The sequence below is a fragment of the Aspergillus brasiliensis genome (assembly GCF_001889945.1).
Source record: "Aspergillus brasiliensis CBS 101740 unplaced genomic scaffold ASPBRscaffold_3, whole genome shotgun sequence".
NCBI lineage: Eukaryota > Fungi > Ascomycota > Eurotiomycetes > Eurotiales > Aspergillaceae > Aspergillus > Aspergillus brasiliensis.
Window position 1 is genome coordinate 3085321 of NW_027137444.1, and position 16629 is coordinate 3101949.

At 51.1% G+C, this 16629-nt stretch overlaps 7 protein-coding genes across 7 annotated transcripts; 5 read left to right on the forward strand and 2 right to left on the reverse strand.

The window, feature by feature from the left end:
- Positions 1-359: 359 nt before the first annotated feature.
- ASPBRDRAFT_119431 (Zn(II)2Cys6 transcription factor) lies at positions 360-2589 on the forward strand (the record flags this gene model as incomplete). Its single annotated transcript, XM_067617254.1, has 4 exons — positions 360-1181; positions 1229-1932; positions 1983-2147; positions 2199-2589. 4 exons carry the CDS (start codon positions 360-362, stop codon positions 2587-2589), a joined length of 2082 nt encoding a protein of 693 aa, XP_067482456.1.
- An 877-nt stretch (positions 2590-3466) lies between these two features.
- ASPBRDRAFT_480078 (uncharacterized protein) lies at positions 3467-5612 on the forward strand. The gene is made up of 6 exons (XM_067625999.1): positions 3467-3837; positions 3941-4112; positions 4186-4437; positions 4499-5009; positions 5061-5097; positions 5151-5612. Exons 1-6 carry the CDS (start codon positions 3590-3592, stop codon positions 5416-5418), a joined length of 1488 nt encoding a protein of 495 aa, XP_067482457.1. The 5' UTR covers positions 3467-3589; the 3' UTR covers positions 5419-5612.
- Positions 5613-6278: 666 nt separating this feature from the next.
- ASPBRDRAFT_119807 (GMC family oxidoreductase) lies at positions 6279-7973 on the forward strand (the record flags this gene model as incomplete). The annotated part of the gene is made up of 2 exons (XM_067617288.1): positions 6279-6497; positions 6558-7973. 2 exons carry the CDS (start codon positions 6279-6281, stop codon positions 7971-7973), a joined length of 1635 nt encoding a protein of 544 aa, XP_067482458.1.
- Positions 7974-8066: 93 nt separating this feature from the next.
- On the reverse strand, positions 8067-9334 carry ASPBRDRAFT_40492 (uncharacterized protein). Its single transcript, XM_067624362.1, has one exon. The coding sequence runs from the start codon at positions 8862-8864 to the stop codon at positions 8268-8270; it is 597 nt and encodes a 198-aa protein (XP_067482459.1). The 5' UTR covers positions 8865-9334; the 3' UTR covers positions 8067-8267.
- Positions 9335-9914: 580 nt separating this feature from the next.
- Positions 9915-11559, forward strand: ASPBRDRAFT_40493 (EBP2 family rRNA-processing protein). Its single transcript, XM_067624363.1, has 2 exons — positions 9915-10944; positions 11008-11559. The coding sequence occupies exons 1-2, from the start codon at positions 10134-10136 to the stop codon at positions 11319-11321; spliced, it is 1125 nt and encodes a 374-aa protein (XP_067482460.1). The 5' UTR covers positions 9915-10133; the 3' UTR covers positions 11322-11559.
- ASPBRDRAFT_40494 (uncharacterized protein) lies at positions 11422-13972 on the reverse strand. The gene is made up of 5 exons (XM_067624364.1): positions 13564-13972; positions 13178-13446; positions 12950-13108; positions 11680-12894; positions 11422-11630 (listed from the first exon to the last, which is right to left on the reverse strand). Exons 1-4 carry the CDS (start codon positions 13766-13768, stop codon positions 11764-11766), a joined length of 1764 nt encoding a protein of 587 aa, XP_067482461.1. The 5' UTR covers positions 13769-13972; the 3' UTR covers positions 11422-11630; positions 11680-11763.
- Positions 13973-14260: 288 nt separating this feature from the next.
- Positions 14261-15911, forward strand: ASPBRDRAFT_40495 (pseudouridine synthase PUS4). Its single transcript, XM_067624365.1, has 2 exons — positions 14261-14496; positions 14558-15911. The coding sequence occupies exons 1-2, from the start codon at positions 14463-14465 to the stop codon at positions 15736-15738; spliced, it is 1215 nt and encodes a 404-aa protein (XP_067482462.1). The 5' UTR covers positions 14261-14462; the 3' UTR covers positions 15739-15911.
- The last annotated feature ends 718 nt before the right edge of the window (positions 15912-16629 follow it).

Genomic DNA, 16629 nt, shown 5'->3' on the forward strand with positions numbered 1-16629 from the left:
ACTACTACGCATAAGCTAACTGCGATTTATGCAGATCAACAACCGTTAGATCGCTTCCAGGTACCGGTGCCTATGCATTCAATTTTCGGTGTCACCTTAGAAACGTGCGCAAATTCTCGACCAGTATCTGCCATCCCTGTCAGCTACATCGTTTATCTTATCGGCCCCGGACATCTATGTGAAGTGGTGCTGCGCTAGGACAGCCGGACGGCGCTATAGATCTTGTGGTTGGCCAGAATGCTCGGGAGTGACAGTTTCGGGGGCTGAATCTGGGGTTTGCTGATGATCATAACCCAAGACCGGAGCGGATATACTGTGGTGCAGGCTCGACGGGTCATCCTTGATCGAAGCAGCCTGACATGGCTTCGGCTCTCAGCGACCATGTCTCTGTCCCGTCGGACCTGGATCTTTCACTGGACCTGACAGCTTCAGGGCAAATCACCGATATACTTGAGTTTGATCTCGATGAAAACAGTTTGGCGGTCACGACCGAAGCTATCACGCAAGACACGAGCCCATCCGACGAGGGCGGAGTGTCCACACCAAACAGCACATCGTTGGAGGCGCCACGCACGTCAGCCGCCAAGCGAAAAAGCAAGATTGTCCTTGCAAAGCCGAGGCGTGTGCGGACGGGCTGCTTAACATGTCGGGAACGCCATCTGAAGTGCGACGAGGCCTTGCACCGATGCCAGAACTGCCGGAAGTCGGGCAGAATCTGCAGGCGTGGAATTCGCTTAAACTTCATAGATATCCAGAAATCGACACCTCCGCACTGCGTTGTCCGTATACCAGCGACTGGGGTGACCTTTCGGGATGAGTCGCGGCTTATAGCGTCGGAGTACGTGGGCGGGATTGAGAGATATCCTCCCGAAGTGGCGGAGCCTCCGCTGGAGAAGGGGAATGCGACAGGGTCTTGCCTGACTCCTAATCTGGGTGCCTCTTTCGGACACGGCTTTGGAACTCCTCACTCTGGGAGTCTGGGCGGACCATTCAACGGTCCAATGAATGCTCCTGCTTTTTACGACCAGAATGCATCATTTGCCCCGTTCAGGTCGACGAAAGAAGGTCATATAAATGCTACCAATCATACTTGTCTCAACAACCCAGAAGAAGTATACCTGCTGCAGGTCTTCGTTGAAGAGGTAGGGCTATGGATGGATTCGATGGATGCGGTGAAACATGTAAGTCGTCGATCTCTTGCGACGTGGTCAGTGGCTTATATATATAGTTCACGCATATTTTACCATTTCATGCGCTTGAGGAACCTATGCTTCTCAAGGCTCTGCTGGCGTGCGGCGCGAGGCACCTTTTCCACGTGGATGCCTCATACGGGGAAGAGAAGGCCGCCGAACTCCACAATGTCGCATCACAATATCTTCTTCGCTCATTGCAAGACCCTGATCGTGACTCGGCGCTATGCGCCACTACAGCGATCCTCTTGAACATCTACGAGTTAATGTCTGGCAGACCGATTCAAGGCATGAGCCACATTGCTGGTGCGCGAGCTTTGATCAAGGAGTGCCACTGGAATGCCAAAACTGCGGGACTGGGAGGCGCTTGTTTCTGGTTGAATGTAAGCATGGAATTACTCAGCTGTTTGCATTTCAATTGGACGCTTTCCTGGGACCCGGACACGTGGGGCGTTGAACTGGATCTGAACAATGCACAGCCAAGTGTTGCAGGCAATGAAGAAGCCTGGACGCACCAGATGGTCTTCATTTGCGCCAAGATTGCAAACTTTCGATCGTTAGCTCAGCCGCCCGCCCTGGAGGCTTCTGCCAGTGACATGCGGATCAGCCAGCGTTATCAGGAATGGTGCACATATAATGAGTGGTGCGACCAGTGGGCTCGAGCTGTACCACGGTCCATGATGCCTCTGGGATATATTCATTCGTGGCAGACGAATTCTAAATCCGTCTTTCCACAGATATGGTGAGCAATGCTCTGATCTACCGGCACCATGACTTGCTAACATGTACAAGGCTTATCAAGCGTTCTACAATCATTGCTCGACTACTCTACCACACTGCACGAATCCTGCTTACCAAGACAAATCCTGTCGAGTCCGAGTACAGCGCCGAGATGCAGACCGTCCAGCAAAGCCATGCCAGGGATATCTGCGGCATCGTGGCCCACTCCAGAGATCGGTACGTTGACTGTCAGTGCGTGTAGCTGGACCAATGGCTAACATGAAACAGCGGAGTCGCAAGTCTATCGATCCGGTTTCTCGCCATTGCCGCAGAGTGTTTGGCGACTCGGGAAGCCCAACAAGAAGCCTTGGGGATCCTCGAGGACATTATAAAGCAAACCGGCTGGAAAGCAGAGCACGTGAAGCAGGAGCTCCAGGAAGCCTGGGGCTGGAGTGACTCTCACGGTCCTCCAATGCATATGTCGGACGATCTCCTGGCATTGTTCAACAGTGACCATCCTTTGACCGCGGATCAACCTCCTGCCCGGCCCAAGGTGCCGGCTGGGGTAATCAATCCGCTCATGGCGACGGCGGACTTTTCGATGGAGAATCATCCATACCAGGATTATTATGTAGCCCCACATCGGTCCATTAGCCATTATCCTTTTGGGGGGTTTTGACTGGTGTGGCTGTTTTCGATATTTCGGTTGGCGTTGATGGTTGATTGGTTGGATTTTGGACGAGATTTGTTAAAGATACCACTAGAGTTGTGAGGTTTATGTTTGGTATTATCGTTTAGTGTATGCTTAGACACGGATATCATCGGCGATCATACAGGGTTGTCCGGGACATGTTATATTCCAGCGCTCTCCCCATCAAGTTCTGGTGTCCCATATTACTGGTGTTATTTATCGTCTATATTATTGGTATACATGTGTCTTTTTGGATGAATTAGGGCTATCTGTCAATCGCCTCTAGTCAAATGACCGAGTTGCACAATGCAGCTTGCATGGATCAATAGCCCATGATGCCCCCTACGGGATAATTCTTGCAGCCCAGGCTTGCTGATGAATCGCTGATGAATCGCGGAATGAGTTCCGTTTAGGTACTTTGGGCCACTCGCTTGTCAAAACAGGCGGTTCAATCATTTCTCACCTGGACATGTTGATGTCATGGCAGGGAATAGAGATAATGAACTCTATTCCACTTCAGCTTGGCTGAGGAAATCGAGACACTCGAGAACCAGGCACTCTAGAGAACTTGGCAATATATACTCGAGAAGATTCAATCCCTCGGCTTAAAACCAAGACCCATATTATCGTGTTATACGAGACCGCCACCACACGGAACAGGCCCCAATCGACCCCTTCCACTGACTGATTCTCTTGTCCCTCGGTGCCAAGTACAGCAGTGACCTGCCGTGGACTATCCATCTACCCATGTAGCTGCGGGACCTATGACGTGTCCTATCGCTCCCCACAACTCAATTCTCTATCATCGAGTCATGTTGCATCTTGGCCTGGAGATGGCGAAATCCGGGGTAACAGATCTGCGGGGTTATCATGCGGGGAAACCTTGCGCGTATCCCATATCCCTTGATGGGATATCATATATAATGCCAATCTACTGCAGCAATCAAAATGGCATCTCATCTCCACCTCCATCCATCTCTAAAACATCATGATGAAAGAAGAAGAAACTCCGGTCCCCGCCGCAATGGAAACAGAAAAGTCCTCCGGAGCGGCATCCCACATCGAGGATGCCGAAAAGAACAGCATCCAACCCGGAGAGTCCCTCGACTATTTCACTCCACAGGAGAAGAAACGGCTCGTGAGACGCATTGATATTCGTCTGGTCATTCCACTGGGTTGTCTCTATTGTATCAGTTTGCTCGATAGGACTAACCTGGGAGCTGCCTCGGTTGCCGGGTATGGCCATTCTACTCTTCTTGCCTTGGAACTTTCCAACCCCGCTTCATGGCCGTGGCTTGGCCAAGAGATTAAGCTAACTCAATTTTCTCTGTACTGATAGGATGCAGGAAGAATTGAAAATGGATGCCAAGAACAATGGCTACAGTATTAGCTCGTTGGTCTTCTTCATTACCTATACCGTGTTTCAGCCCCCCATGACGGTGATTATCCGGAAACTCGGGCCTCGGCTGTTTCTTTCTGCGATTGTGTTGATGTGGGGAGTGGTGATGATTGTAAGTCTGCTTGGAGATACTTTTGTCGTTCAGAGATGGTAGTAGTAATGGCATTGACTGATAACACAACTAGGGCTTTGGCTTGTCTCCCACATGGCCAGTGCTGGCTGGACTGCGCGTCATCCTCGGTGCTCTGGAAGCAGGATTCTACCCCGGCTGCGTGTACCTTCTAAGTACCTGGTACCCTCGCTTCGAGCTACAGAAGCGAAATGCCCTCTTCTACCTGATTGGTAGCACGGCATCCGGATTTGGCGGTATCCTCGCCTACGGACTGATGCAGATGCACGGAATTGGTGGCAAGTCCGGGTGGAGATGGATCTTCATTGTACATCCCCCCCATGCCCCACAGACCCTTGGAATACTTGCATCTAATATGTGACATCCAGATTGAAGGCATCCTAACCTGTGTCATGGGCATCGGCTCCTACGCCATCCTAGTCGACTTCCCCGAACAGTCCCCCAAGTCATGGCACTTTCTCAACGAATCCGAAGCCGCATACGTGGTAGCTACGATCGAGAATGACCGATCGGACGTCTACACCGAGCCATTCACGTTGAAGGGCTATCTCCGTAGCGGTGGAGACAGTAAGGTCTGGGCATACGCTGCCATGTATATGCTCACCACCGCGAACAGCTACTCGATCGCCTACTTTCTTCCCATCATTCTCGAAGATAGTATGGGGTTTTCGGTAGCCAAGGCCCAGTGTCTGGTGGCTCCGCCGTATGTCGCCGCGGCGATTGTGATGTATACAGAGGCGGTATATGCCGATAAATGGCACCTCAGGGGACCGATCATTGCTGCGAATGCTGCTATGGGGTTACTCGGGCTTGCTTTGCTGGGGTATCTTGATCAGTCGGGACCACGGTATTTTGGTGTGTTTCTGGCGACTATTGCTGGTGAGTATCTTTCACGTGGATAGTATCACCGTGATACTGATGGATAGATAGCCAACGCGAACTGCCCAGCATTGGTCTCATGGCAGAGGTGATCCACCCCGTCTCTATCTTATGACTCAAGGTATTAACACAGTGAACTAGTAACAACGTCCGAGGCCAATGGAAACGCGCATTCACATCCGCCACCCTCATTGGCGGAGGTAGCATCGGGGGCATCATCGGGACCACGGTCTTCCGGGCTCAAGATGCCCCGAATTACCGACCTGGGTTGTTGACCACGATGATCGCCAACGCGTTGATGATCGTGGTTGTGGCGGCCCTCAGCTTCAAGTTCTGGCGCGCGAACCAGCGGGTTGAGCGTGGGGGGAAGCCGATTGAGGGGTTGGCTGGGTTTAAGTATACATTTTAAAGGAGATGAGCTGTTGGGAAAGGATACTGCATTGGATGATGCTGTTGTTGGAGTTTAGCTGTAGAGGGGTATAATTCATGTTCATCTACTCACTTATGGCTGTAGTGATAGTGATAGTGATAGTGAGGGTCTCACGGGACAGTCCCTCTTGTTGGAAGTGCAGCAATTTTTGCCTTTTGTATGCTGTTAGTCAAAGAAGTCGTGGATATTAATTCCGATGCACTGTCATGTACATGTATACACCAAAGGATGGTAGGATGTGTTTATTGATCCTGGGTAAGGCGGGGTAAACCGGCTGATGACGCTAATGGTGGGGTTATATCGCAGTTATCACAGCAGTCTGAATTTCACTCTATGAAACAGAATAATGAGGTTAGTATGTAGTGAATGGTGACGATCTATGGGTTGCATGTCAAGAAGCAAATGTTGGAACATGCCCGGTTAGGAAATAAAGATGCGAGCGATCTTCCGTTTCTTACTCACTACTAGTAATTACCCAGTAATCAGTTCTACATCCATCCTGTTCCGCATTCAAATGCCATTGGTCCATCTACACATCTAATGCTAGCAGTTGACTTCTTAGTGTTCCAAGTGCTTATGAGGATCTACGTATGACAGCAGCAACTTCATCCCCTGACTGGTCCCTGTGTCTGTACTACGGTTTCATCGTGCTCACTTCCTGCCCCTCCTTGGTCTATTCCGGCCAGACTAGTAACTTGACTAACTATTCACTTTCCATCTTACTAACTACTAGTATACTGACTAGTAATATAAATACATCGAGCCTCATCTCTCTCCCACCTCTCACTCTTACTCATTCTTCATCTTAAATCCTTACCCTGCCAACCTACAAGCTCACCATGAGCTCTACCACTCCCTCTTCTGCCGACTACATCATCATTGGCGGCGGCACCGCCGGCCTCGTCATCGCCAACCGTCTCTCCGAGAACCCAAAAGTATCCGTTCTCGTCCTAGAAGCCGGTCCAGACTGCACCACCGACCCACGGATCCAGGACCCCGCCGGATATGTAGCACTACAAGGATCTGAGCTGGACTGGAAAAATAAGTTTGTGCCTCAGGTGTGTATAATCCTTCCCTATCTCCTAGAAAGAAAGAATCATCTAACATTACCATGACAGCCTGCCCTCAACAACCGAGCACTAGATCACTCCGCTGGCAAAGTCCTAGGCGGCACATCCGCCATCAATGGAGCGGTGTACGTGCCTCCGTCCCCGGCGGGGATTGATGCCTGGGCGGAGCTAGGCAATGCGCAGTGGAACTGGGAGTCGCTTGCTCCGTACCTGCGTAAGTCAGTGAGTGTTTCCGCGCCGAGTGAGGAGGCATGCCGAGGTGTCGGGGTGCAGGTGGAAAAGTTTGAAGCGGATGGACCCATCCAGGTGATGTATCCTGCGCTTGCGAATGAGAAGAATCACCCGCTGCTCAAGGCGTGGGATGAGACCTTTGAGAAGTTGGGATACCCTTTTACGGGTGACCTGCTGGCCGAGAAGAGGACCGTAGGTACGCGGGCGTATACTGCGACGGTGGATCCTCGGTCTGGGTTGCGAAGCAGTGCGGATGGTGCGTATGCAGTGGAGGCGGGAAAACGCGATAATGTTACGATTGTGACGGGGGCAACGGTGCGACGGATCTTGTTTGATGGGAGTGTTGCTACGGGGGTTGAGGTGTCTTTGAATGGTGAGGCGTCTGTGACGGTCGACGCGACGAAGGAGGTGATACTTGCAGCTGGAGTGTTCCACACTCCGAAACTACTAGAGCTTTCCGGCATCGGGGACAAGGACTTGCTGTCTAGCATGAGAATCCCAGTGGTCGTTGACAACCCCGGCGTGGGCAACAATCTGCAGAACCACGTTATGCATGTCCTTCCACTACCGCTCAACCAAGTCCCCGAACTCGAAGGCATCACACCGGGCGTCCAAGCCCTGGCATTCGTCCGTCTCGGCGGCGAGGAGCAGAATAGCCTAGCTGCCAAGTACCTCCCAGGCGAGGAAGGACTCGACAAAGTGATGCGCAAGATCCTGGAAAACCCCAACGAAGGCTCGGGTTTCATCCTCTTCGGTGTCCTGCCCGGTGCAAGTATGGGCATCCTAGGCATCATCCCCTGCTTCCCTGCCTCCCGCGGCCACAGCCATATCACCTCCACCGACCCGGACACACCACCGAGAGCGGACCAATGCGTCTTCGCGCACGCCCTTGACGAGGAACTCATGGCCAGACACTTGCAGCAACTGCAGCAGATCCCGACTCTCCCGCCATTGCAGCACTTCTTCCAGCCATCTTCTGGCCCGGCGGATCTGGAGACTACGAAGCAGTTGCTGCGCACGACTACCGGTATTGCAAGTCATGCGTGCGGCACGGCAGCGATGCTCCCTCGCGAGAAAGGTGGAGTGGTGGATCAGGAGTTGAAGGTGTATGGGACGCAGAATCTGCGGGTCGTCGATGCAAGTGTGTTTCCGCTGATGCCGCATGGGAATCCGGTGTCGGTGGTGTATGCGGTGGCAGAGAGGGCGGCGGATATAATTAGGGGTGCTGTTTGATCTAGCATTCTAGCATAGTAGATGTAATGAAATGCTACTCTCATGTCATTTTAATCTTATAGTATATTATACAAATCAATTAATGCAATCAATACCCAACGCATACCACCTAATAGTAAACTACGACAATCTCAACTACTTTTCTATGGCACGTCTCGATTCTGAAGGAGAGACTATATCTATAAGGCAAAGATAGAGAAGTGTACAACAAGAATCCAACAGACAAACTAGCTTATACCACAGTCAAAATCAGTCTAACCGTTGGTCAGTTCCGCTGCCACTGTCAAAGTTCATCTAGTCCGAATAGTAGTCATGATAGTCACAATCGTTGATAATGTCCCTGCAGTTGGTCGGTCCATCGTCCACCCAGCGATAGTCATCATCATCATTATCCCAGCCATAATCGTAATCATATACTTCGAGATCAAGGTAGTCATCATCTCCCTCTCCATGTAATGCCTCGTCCATAACATCATCATTCCATCGATCAATCGCTTCCTCAATAGACTCTGAATCCCAAGGACCTCTGTCGTCGAACTTGGACGCACCACTGAATCCCGACTCTCTTGAACGCCTGACCCGCTCTCGAGTCGTATCCAATATATAATTCCTCCAAAATGCCTCTCCAGGTGGCTTTAACTTAGCGTCATATATCCTGAACAGATCCACCAGAACCGTCACTTCCCCAGCGCAGTACTCCTTAACATCCTGTCGCATAGGCCGTTTATCAAATATCTCAACATATCCCCCTCTCAAAGCAGAATAAACCCCTTTTCGAACCCCCTTCCATGCCTGTATCTCCACTTCTGAGAATATCCTACCATCCTTCAGAACACAGCGCTCAAGCCCAGCTAGAAACTCCTTCGATCCCGGTCTAGTTCCCAACTCCATTAACTGAACATCTCTAATACCATCAATGGATACCCCATACAGAGTGAACAATACACTTGAAACACGTCGTGCATCAAAGACCACTTTCAGTATATCCCGGGATTCGAGGACATGTTTGAGTGATTTCCCGTCACTGGTGACCACTGTTGAGAATGTATCGTTTCCTAGTTTGTGGACGTCGATGAGGTAGATGGTTTTTTTGGGGAGGATTTAGAGGGTTAGGATGGAGAGTGGGTTGTGTTTTTGATCGAGGTTTATCCTCTGTATAGTGTTGATGAATAGTGAGGGGATGGAGGTTTGTGTTTGTGTTTCTGGCACAGTTTCAGTGATTGCTGCGTCTATGACTGATTGGAGGAGAGGTAGAGAGTCGACGACGATGATGTCGGGTTTGGTTGATTTCGACATCGTTGGTTTCGAGCTTGAAATTATATCTTAAAACTTTGTGAAAACTTTTGAAAAGCACATGGAAATATTGTCATGGTTTCTCTAGGCTGATAACTACTTAGTTAACTACTGATAGCTTCCCCCGCAGTGTTGGGTAGACTTGCATCGACTCGTTTTCAGATACCGTACCATAGTTACAGAGTTAGTTGTGTATATATACTTGTACTATACAAAGTATATATACATAGAACTTGTTTAGACCTAGCATACTACTAAGTAGGTTTGGGATTAAGATTTGATAGTGGCAGTATGCCATGTATATAACACGGAGGCAGTTCAGGTGGCCTTGTACCAACTCCCTATCTGCAACAACATTAATTTGTTATAAGTGACTTACCATGCAGGATATTAGTACTAGGTAATAGAGATGGATTGCTACTTTGGGGTCTGGGAAAGGTACTAGTAGTAGTATTGACTAGTAAGGTGTTGATATATTTATTGTAGATGGGTCAATGCTCCTAGTAGGAGGGACTCTTGAATCAGCTGGATTTGGTATCAGATAATCTTAATCCCGGAAAACAGATACTCCCATTTATTCCCACTACCATAACAAGGACAGGGCAGCCAAAGTAGCAATCATTACTTCGATTAGTATCCTCCATGTATCTATCTCTACTGTCTACCCAAGCTGCTTATCGATAACAGATAACCCGATAACGGAACAACCTTCCTCCACTATCTCCACCCCGACTAAACCCAATCTAGCACTAGCGGCACTAAGTCTCCCCAAAAAAATATTCCCATTGATTTGCTTGAAAGTTCCAGCCCGCAGGTCACACCTCCATCTTCCACCACATTCCCAATTCATAAATACAAAAACACACCATGGCTAAGCGCAGTAAGCTCCTTCAAGCTCTGGACGAGCACCGCGGCCGCGACTACGAGGCCGAGAAGCAGAAGAAGCTCGTCAAGGCGGCGAAGAAGAAGAAGACGACCACCAACAAGGGTGGAGATGATGATGTGAAGGAAGCAGCAGTTGTCGAAGACAAGAAGAAGAAGGAGGAGGAAGTTGAGGAGGAAGAGGAATCTGAAGACGAAGAAACCCCCGAACAAGAACAAGAACAACCCTCCGACAATGAAGAAGAAGAACAAGACGAAGAAGATGAGGAAGAAGACGACGCAGAAGAATCCGACATCCCCCTCAGCGACCTCAGCGACGACGAACGCGAAGACGTCGTCACCCACCAACGGCTCACAATTAATAACAGCGCCGCCATCCAAAGCAGTCTGAAGCGCATTTCCTTCCTCTCCCCCGCCACTCCCTTCTCCGAGCACAACAGTCTCGTGTCCCAGGAACCCATCGAAGTGCCCGACGCCAACGACGACCTGAACCGCGAACTGGCCTTCTACAAGGTCTGCCAGGCGGCGGCGATGACAGCGCGGAGCAATCTCAAGAAGGAAGGCGTGCCGTTTACGCGACCGGGCGATTACTTTGCCGAGATGGTGAAGACGGATGAGCACATGGGCAAGATTAAGAAGAAGTTGTATGATGAGGCGGCGGCTAAGAAGGCTGCGGCCGAGGCTAGGAAGCAGCGTGATTTGAAGAAGTTTGGCAAACAGGTGCAGGTGGCCAAGTTGCAGCAGAGGGCTAAGGAGAAGAGGGAGACGTTGGAGAAGATTAATGCCTTGAAGAAGAGTACGTTATCCCTTTTTTTTATTTATCGTGATTGTGGGTAGAGGTGGCTAATTGTTTCTGCAGAGCGCAAGGCTGATGCTGGCGGTCCTACTGACGATTCGTCCAACATGTTCGATGTCGCTATTGATGATGCTGCTCAGTCTGGTGCTGGTCGCAAACGCGGCCGTGATGGCGAGGGTGGCCCGTCGATGAAGCGCCAGAAGAAGAATGAGAAGTTCGGCTTCGGTGGTAAGAAGCGCTTCTCCAAGAGCGGTGATGCCGTCTCTAGTGGTGATATGCGCGACTTCTCCGTCAAGAAGATGAAGGGTGGTCCGAAGGGCGGTGGTGCCAAGAGGCCAGGCAAGAGCAGGAGAGCGGCTGCCAAGGGTCGTTCTTGATTGATTCCATTCGCTGTATCTATTCATTGATGGTTTATTTTTACTTTTTTTTTTTTCTGTTAGCTTGCTCGGATACCGGTCAGGGTTTATAAAAAGCAGTGTTTCCATAGACAGTTTGATTGTATATTGATAATTATGGAATGGTGACTGTCTATCTAGCTGAACCATGAGTAGACTTCATTACGCTGGTATCTCTGGTATCACATCATCATATCTCAAGAAGCAGAATCCCACCCGCCATTGTATCATGCCATCACTCAACGCCGCTAACCTGACTCCGCCGTGAAGTGTGCTGTGCTGTAAGCTGAGCTGAAGAAATGTGAGTACGGCTCAGATACATAGGGAATTAGCAACATACCTTGACCAGTTCTGCACACACTCGCATATCACTGTCTGCACAGAAAATGTATCTAAATCTGTTTGATCTCGTACTATGCCCTGATTATGTCTTCACACCATTAGTGATAGCGCCATCCACCGGGTGCTCGCCATCGAACGCGCCCATCTCTCTAATACGACTGAGGAGATGATCAACAGGAAGTCCAATGTTAAGTCTCTGCTCGGCAAAGACAAGATCAATCTTGGCCTTAGTATCATCCGCATGAGCCAGAGAATGGTCCTGAATCAGCTCCTTTCCACGTTTGGAATTGCTCTTGTGGATGACCTTTTCGCAGCCTCGAACCTGACACGTCCAGGTATCAGATGACACATCATCTTCAAGGGTGGCTTCCAAGTCAGATGCATCGGCGTTCGTCTCACGGTCCGCCCCTGAAACGGACGTGTTCCGGCTCTGAAGCGTCTCCTGCAACGGCGTCTTTTGGATGGGGGTGGAATCGTACAGGAGCGACCGGGTCCTGCGCTTCGCGCGGGTCGACAGCGGGTCGCGAACGAGATCATGTCCGCGGACTTTGCTTGGAGTCTCAAACTCGTCCATTACATCTTCGTTATTATCCGAGTCATCGTCCTGGTCAGCAACTGCACTCCGTGTTCGTTTGCCGGTCTGCTTCGTGGCAACAGAACTCTTTGGACGCAAAACCGATTTGTGGACTCTGCGTCTGCGCAGTCGGGGATGGTCTTCGTGCTCACTCTCTTCTGCAGATGATTCATCGTCCTCGCTCGGACGAGGCCGTAGGGGGGTGAGGGTAATTTGCTGAACTCTGTTTTTCTTGGCCGCCGCTTTGAGCTCGCGGTAAATGACCTTGCGAGACCAGTCAAAATTGTATGTTTTCGCCTCGTCCATCATTTCTATGATAGCGTCGGCCCGTGCGGCAACGAGGTCGTGTGCGTAGTCGGAACTGTCGATTGCGAAGCGTTCGACGAGGGTGTTGATTAGGAGTTCGAAGGTCAATTGACGCTTCGCCAGGTATCCCGCTTCTTTGAGATCGAGAATGACCTGGTAGATGGCATCAGCCTGGTCTTTCGATAGCCCAGACGTATCTGGTTGTGCTTCCGCTTCATTCTGGTCCTCTTCCTCGTTCTCTTCCTTCTCCTCCTCTTGTTCATCTTCCTCTTCTTCCTCCGACTCTACCTCTTTCGCCCCCTCGTACTGCGCTTTGATCTGCTCATAATCATCCTACAGCCGTTAGCACTACCCCAAACCAAACTTTAGACCGAGAAAGAAGACATACCGGAAACTTCTCACACAGATGCTCGAAAATACACGTAGTCGTCCACTGGACCTCCTCCTCGCCCTTCAACATCCTCGACAGCAGGAATTCATGATGTTTATAAAACACCTCTGCCGAGTCGTCTGCATCCTCACAGATCCCATGTGTATGGCTCACATACTGCACAGCCATTAGCGAACCATCCGCGAAACCACTCTTACACAAAAACAAAGGAATGGGGATGGTTACCTCCTCACACAAATACTCCACACTCGGATTCCAATTCCTCCTCTTGCGTGTCCTCTTTGACTGATGGCGATCCGCCAGAAAATACAACAAATCAATCGCCTCCACCACATCATTAAAGATGGCCTTGTAGCCTTTCGCCGGAGAGATCGAGAACCAGCCCGCCTTCCCAGCAACCCAGAACCCGACTTCCCCATCATTATGTTGTCCGTACGCGTAGTGGGTGACATTTTCGAGGACGATGCGTTTCGTCAGGTATTCTGGGTCGAGCACTGTACAACAACAACAACCAACAAGTTAGCATTGCACACACACCCCTCTATCTGTTTCGTTCTCCAAAACCCCACACATAGGATGGGAATAGAATGAAGAAAATGAGGGGAATTTACCCAACTTCTCCTGTTCCTCCTCCACTTCATCCAAACACCCTGTCACCTGGACCGGATTCTCCGGCGAGGCCGTCAACAGATTCGCATAGCGGGATTTGCCCGGCACCAGGACACGGACTTCCGACAGGCTGAATTCTTCCCAGTCGTTTTCGTCGGTGAGGGAGGGGTCTCTGGCGGCCAGGACACTATCTTCTCGGGAGGTCATGGTGGGGACTGCATGTTGCTTTGTTTCGGAAGCTTGTGTATTTTCTCTCGAGAAGGGAGAGGGGTTAACTAGATATTTGTAGATTGAGTATGGCAATGGATAGTAGGGTGGGTAATAGAGTGAACGAGTGAAGAGTTAATAAGTAGTAAGTGAGGGAGAGATAGAGGGACTACTAGTTAGTAGGGAGGGGTGAAGCTGACTGACTGACTGCAGTTACAGCAATGCCAATGATGCTTGCTGCTGCTGCTGCTTGGTGAGTACCGGAGGGAGTCCGGCAATTACCAGACAATACACGGCTGACTATGCTGGGAGTAGGTGCGGAGGTGGGAAGGATACCGGGTATTTACCGCCTTTGAGTGGTAAAATACAACGGGATTTCTTTCATTGCCTAGACTGGACTAGACTCAGTCCCGTAATGGGAAACTTGCATGCGGGTACCTTTGCGGAGCTGAAAATATATTTTGGACTTCATCACTACTACTACTACTACTACGGAGTAGTATTTAATTGGTAGTATATTCACTTTACTTCTATCTCTTCAGTAATCTTTCATATATATCTATACATTGACCTTTCTACGATTGCATCATTGATCTGTGCTGGTATCTCATTGCACTCCCAACCAACCACCTCATCCACCACTCATCGCTCGCCGATGAGCTTCCGTCAAGCCCTCAGACCCTTCCGTCGCACCATGTCCGGTGAAAAGATCTACGAAGGCGTATTCGGTATACCCCCCATTGATATCCCTGCTACTTCCGCAGCTACTAACGCAATGGATAAAAACAGCCGTCCACAAACCCCAAGGCGTCTCCTCCGCCGACGTCGTCCGCACCCTCCAAACGCACTTCAACCCCTCAACGCTCTTCGCTCCCTGGCTCGCCGACGAGCGCGCCCGTCGCGCCCGCGAAAGCACCTACCAGCGCAAGCGCCGTCGCACGCAGCGTCTCGACGTGAAGATCGGCCACGGAGGTACCCTCGACCCCCTCGCGACCGGCGTGCTCGTCGCGGGAGTCGGCAAGGGCACGAAACACCTGAACGAGTTCCTAGGATGCACGAAGCAGTACGAGACCGTGGTGTTGTTCGGCGCGGAGACAGATACCTATGATCGGCTGGGGAAGGTGGTGCGCAAGGCGCCCTACGAGCATGTGACGCGGGAGATGGTGGAGAAGGCGCTGGAGCAGTTCCGCGGGAAGATCATGCAGAGGCCGCCGATTTTCTCGGCGCTCCGGGTCAATGGCAAGAAGCTGTATGAGTATGCGCGCGAGGGCAAGGAGCCGCCGATTGAGATTAAGGAGAGGCCCGTCGAGGTCACGGATCTGAGGATTCTCGAGTGGTATGAGCCCGGAACGCATGAGTTCAAGTGGCCCGAGGTTGAGGCGGAGGGGGAGGAGAAGGCTGTTGCGGAGAAGTTGTTGGCTAAGGAGGATCAGTTGCCCGTGGTGGAGAGGCAAGCGGAGGGTGAGGGTGAGGGTGAGGCGTCTGCGAAGAGAAAGTCCCCGCCTGCGGAGGATGCTACAGAGGAGAAGGTCGCTGCGGATGGTGATGCTGAGTCTGCTCCCTCGGCTAAGAAGCAGAAGGTTGCTGAAGGTGAGGCTGCGCCTGTGGCGCCGGCCGAGCAGGAGACGTCTTCGGATGCTCCCAAGGCGGAAGCCGAGGAAGCCTCTGAGTCCAAGCCCCCGTCCCAGCCCCAGCCGGCGGCTGTCAAGATCACCATGACGGTGTCGTCTGGCTTCTATGTGCGCTCGTTGGCGCACGACCTGGGCAAGGCGGTTGGAAGCTGTGGGCTGATGTCCTCCCTGGTTCGGTCCCGTCAGGCCGAGTTCGAGCTTCACCCGGACAAGGTGCTCGAGTACAAGGACCTCGAGGCCGGCGAGGAGGTCTGGGGCCCCAAGGTCCAGCGGTTCCTCGAGGACTGGGAGGAGAAGCGACTGGCTCGGCCGTCATCTCCGCGTTCCCCGAAGAATTAGGTTGTAAATAACTACTGAGGCCGGCGTTGGGGAATGTAATAAATTGTTCGCGTGTTATTCTTGGACGAAGGATGAGTAGATGTTTGCCAAGTTCTTGTCGAACCAGTATTACAACTTGCTCAGAGCAGAGTCGGCCGGTCAGCCAACATATCCAAGCTACAATCCCAGACATTAACGAGACCGGACTGCTGACAGTAGAACAATCTGGTAGTCCGGGCAATTCCACGCCATGCTATGAAAAACCAACCGCCAATGCTGCTAATGTCGACACGAATGAGCCAAAATCCACAACCTACACGGAGCAAGCCCGACAGAACATCATAAACCTCGCCAAGTCCAACAAAAGGGGATAGAAGAGTAGAATAGAACTGTGATGGATACAAAACAGTGGGGAGAAGGAAACCGTTTTGAGGGGTATACCGCTGAAAACACCGGATGAGGAAGGAAAGGAGGAAGGAATGCGCAATATATGCAGGTCAAGGAGAAGATAAGGCACAAGCTCTATGCAGTAGATCAAGGCTAGTGAGAGACGGTCTGGTAGGTGTTGTGAGCGTCGAGCAGCGCTGCGTTCAATTAGTTTCAATCCAATTAACATATCGGTGCAGGAACTTACTCTGAAGCACAAAGGTCTGCCCCTGTCTCGACTCGCAGGCGCACTGAAGAGTGTTGCCGTCCAGGAAATCCAACAGGATGCTGTTGGGCAGCTCCTGGCGGTCTTCGTCCGGCAGACAAGGAGTACGGAACTCGGACAGATGATACCGCTTGACCAAGTTGCGGTTGGTAGAGTCCAGGTTACCAGGGGTCAAAATCAAATATCCATGGTCATCGATGCGAACAAACCGACGCTTCCACAGGAGAGTGTCGGGAAACTGCACATTGACCTCGCCGATA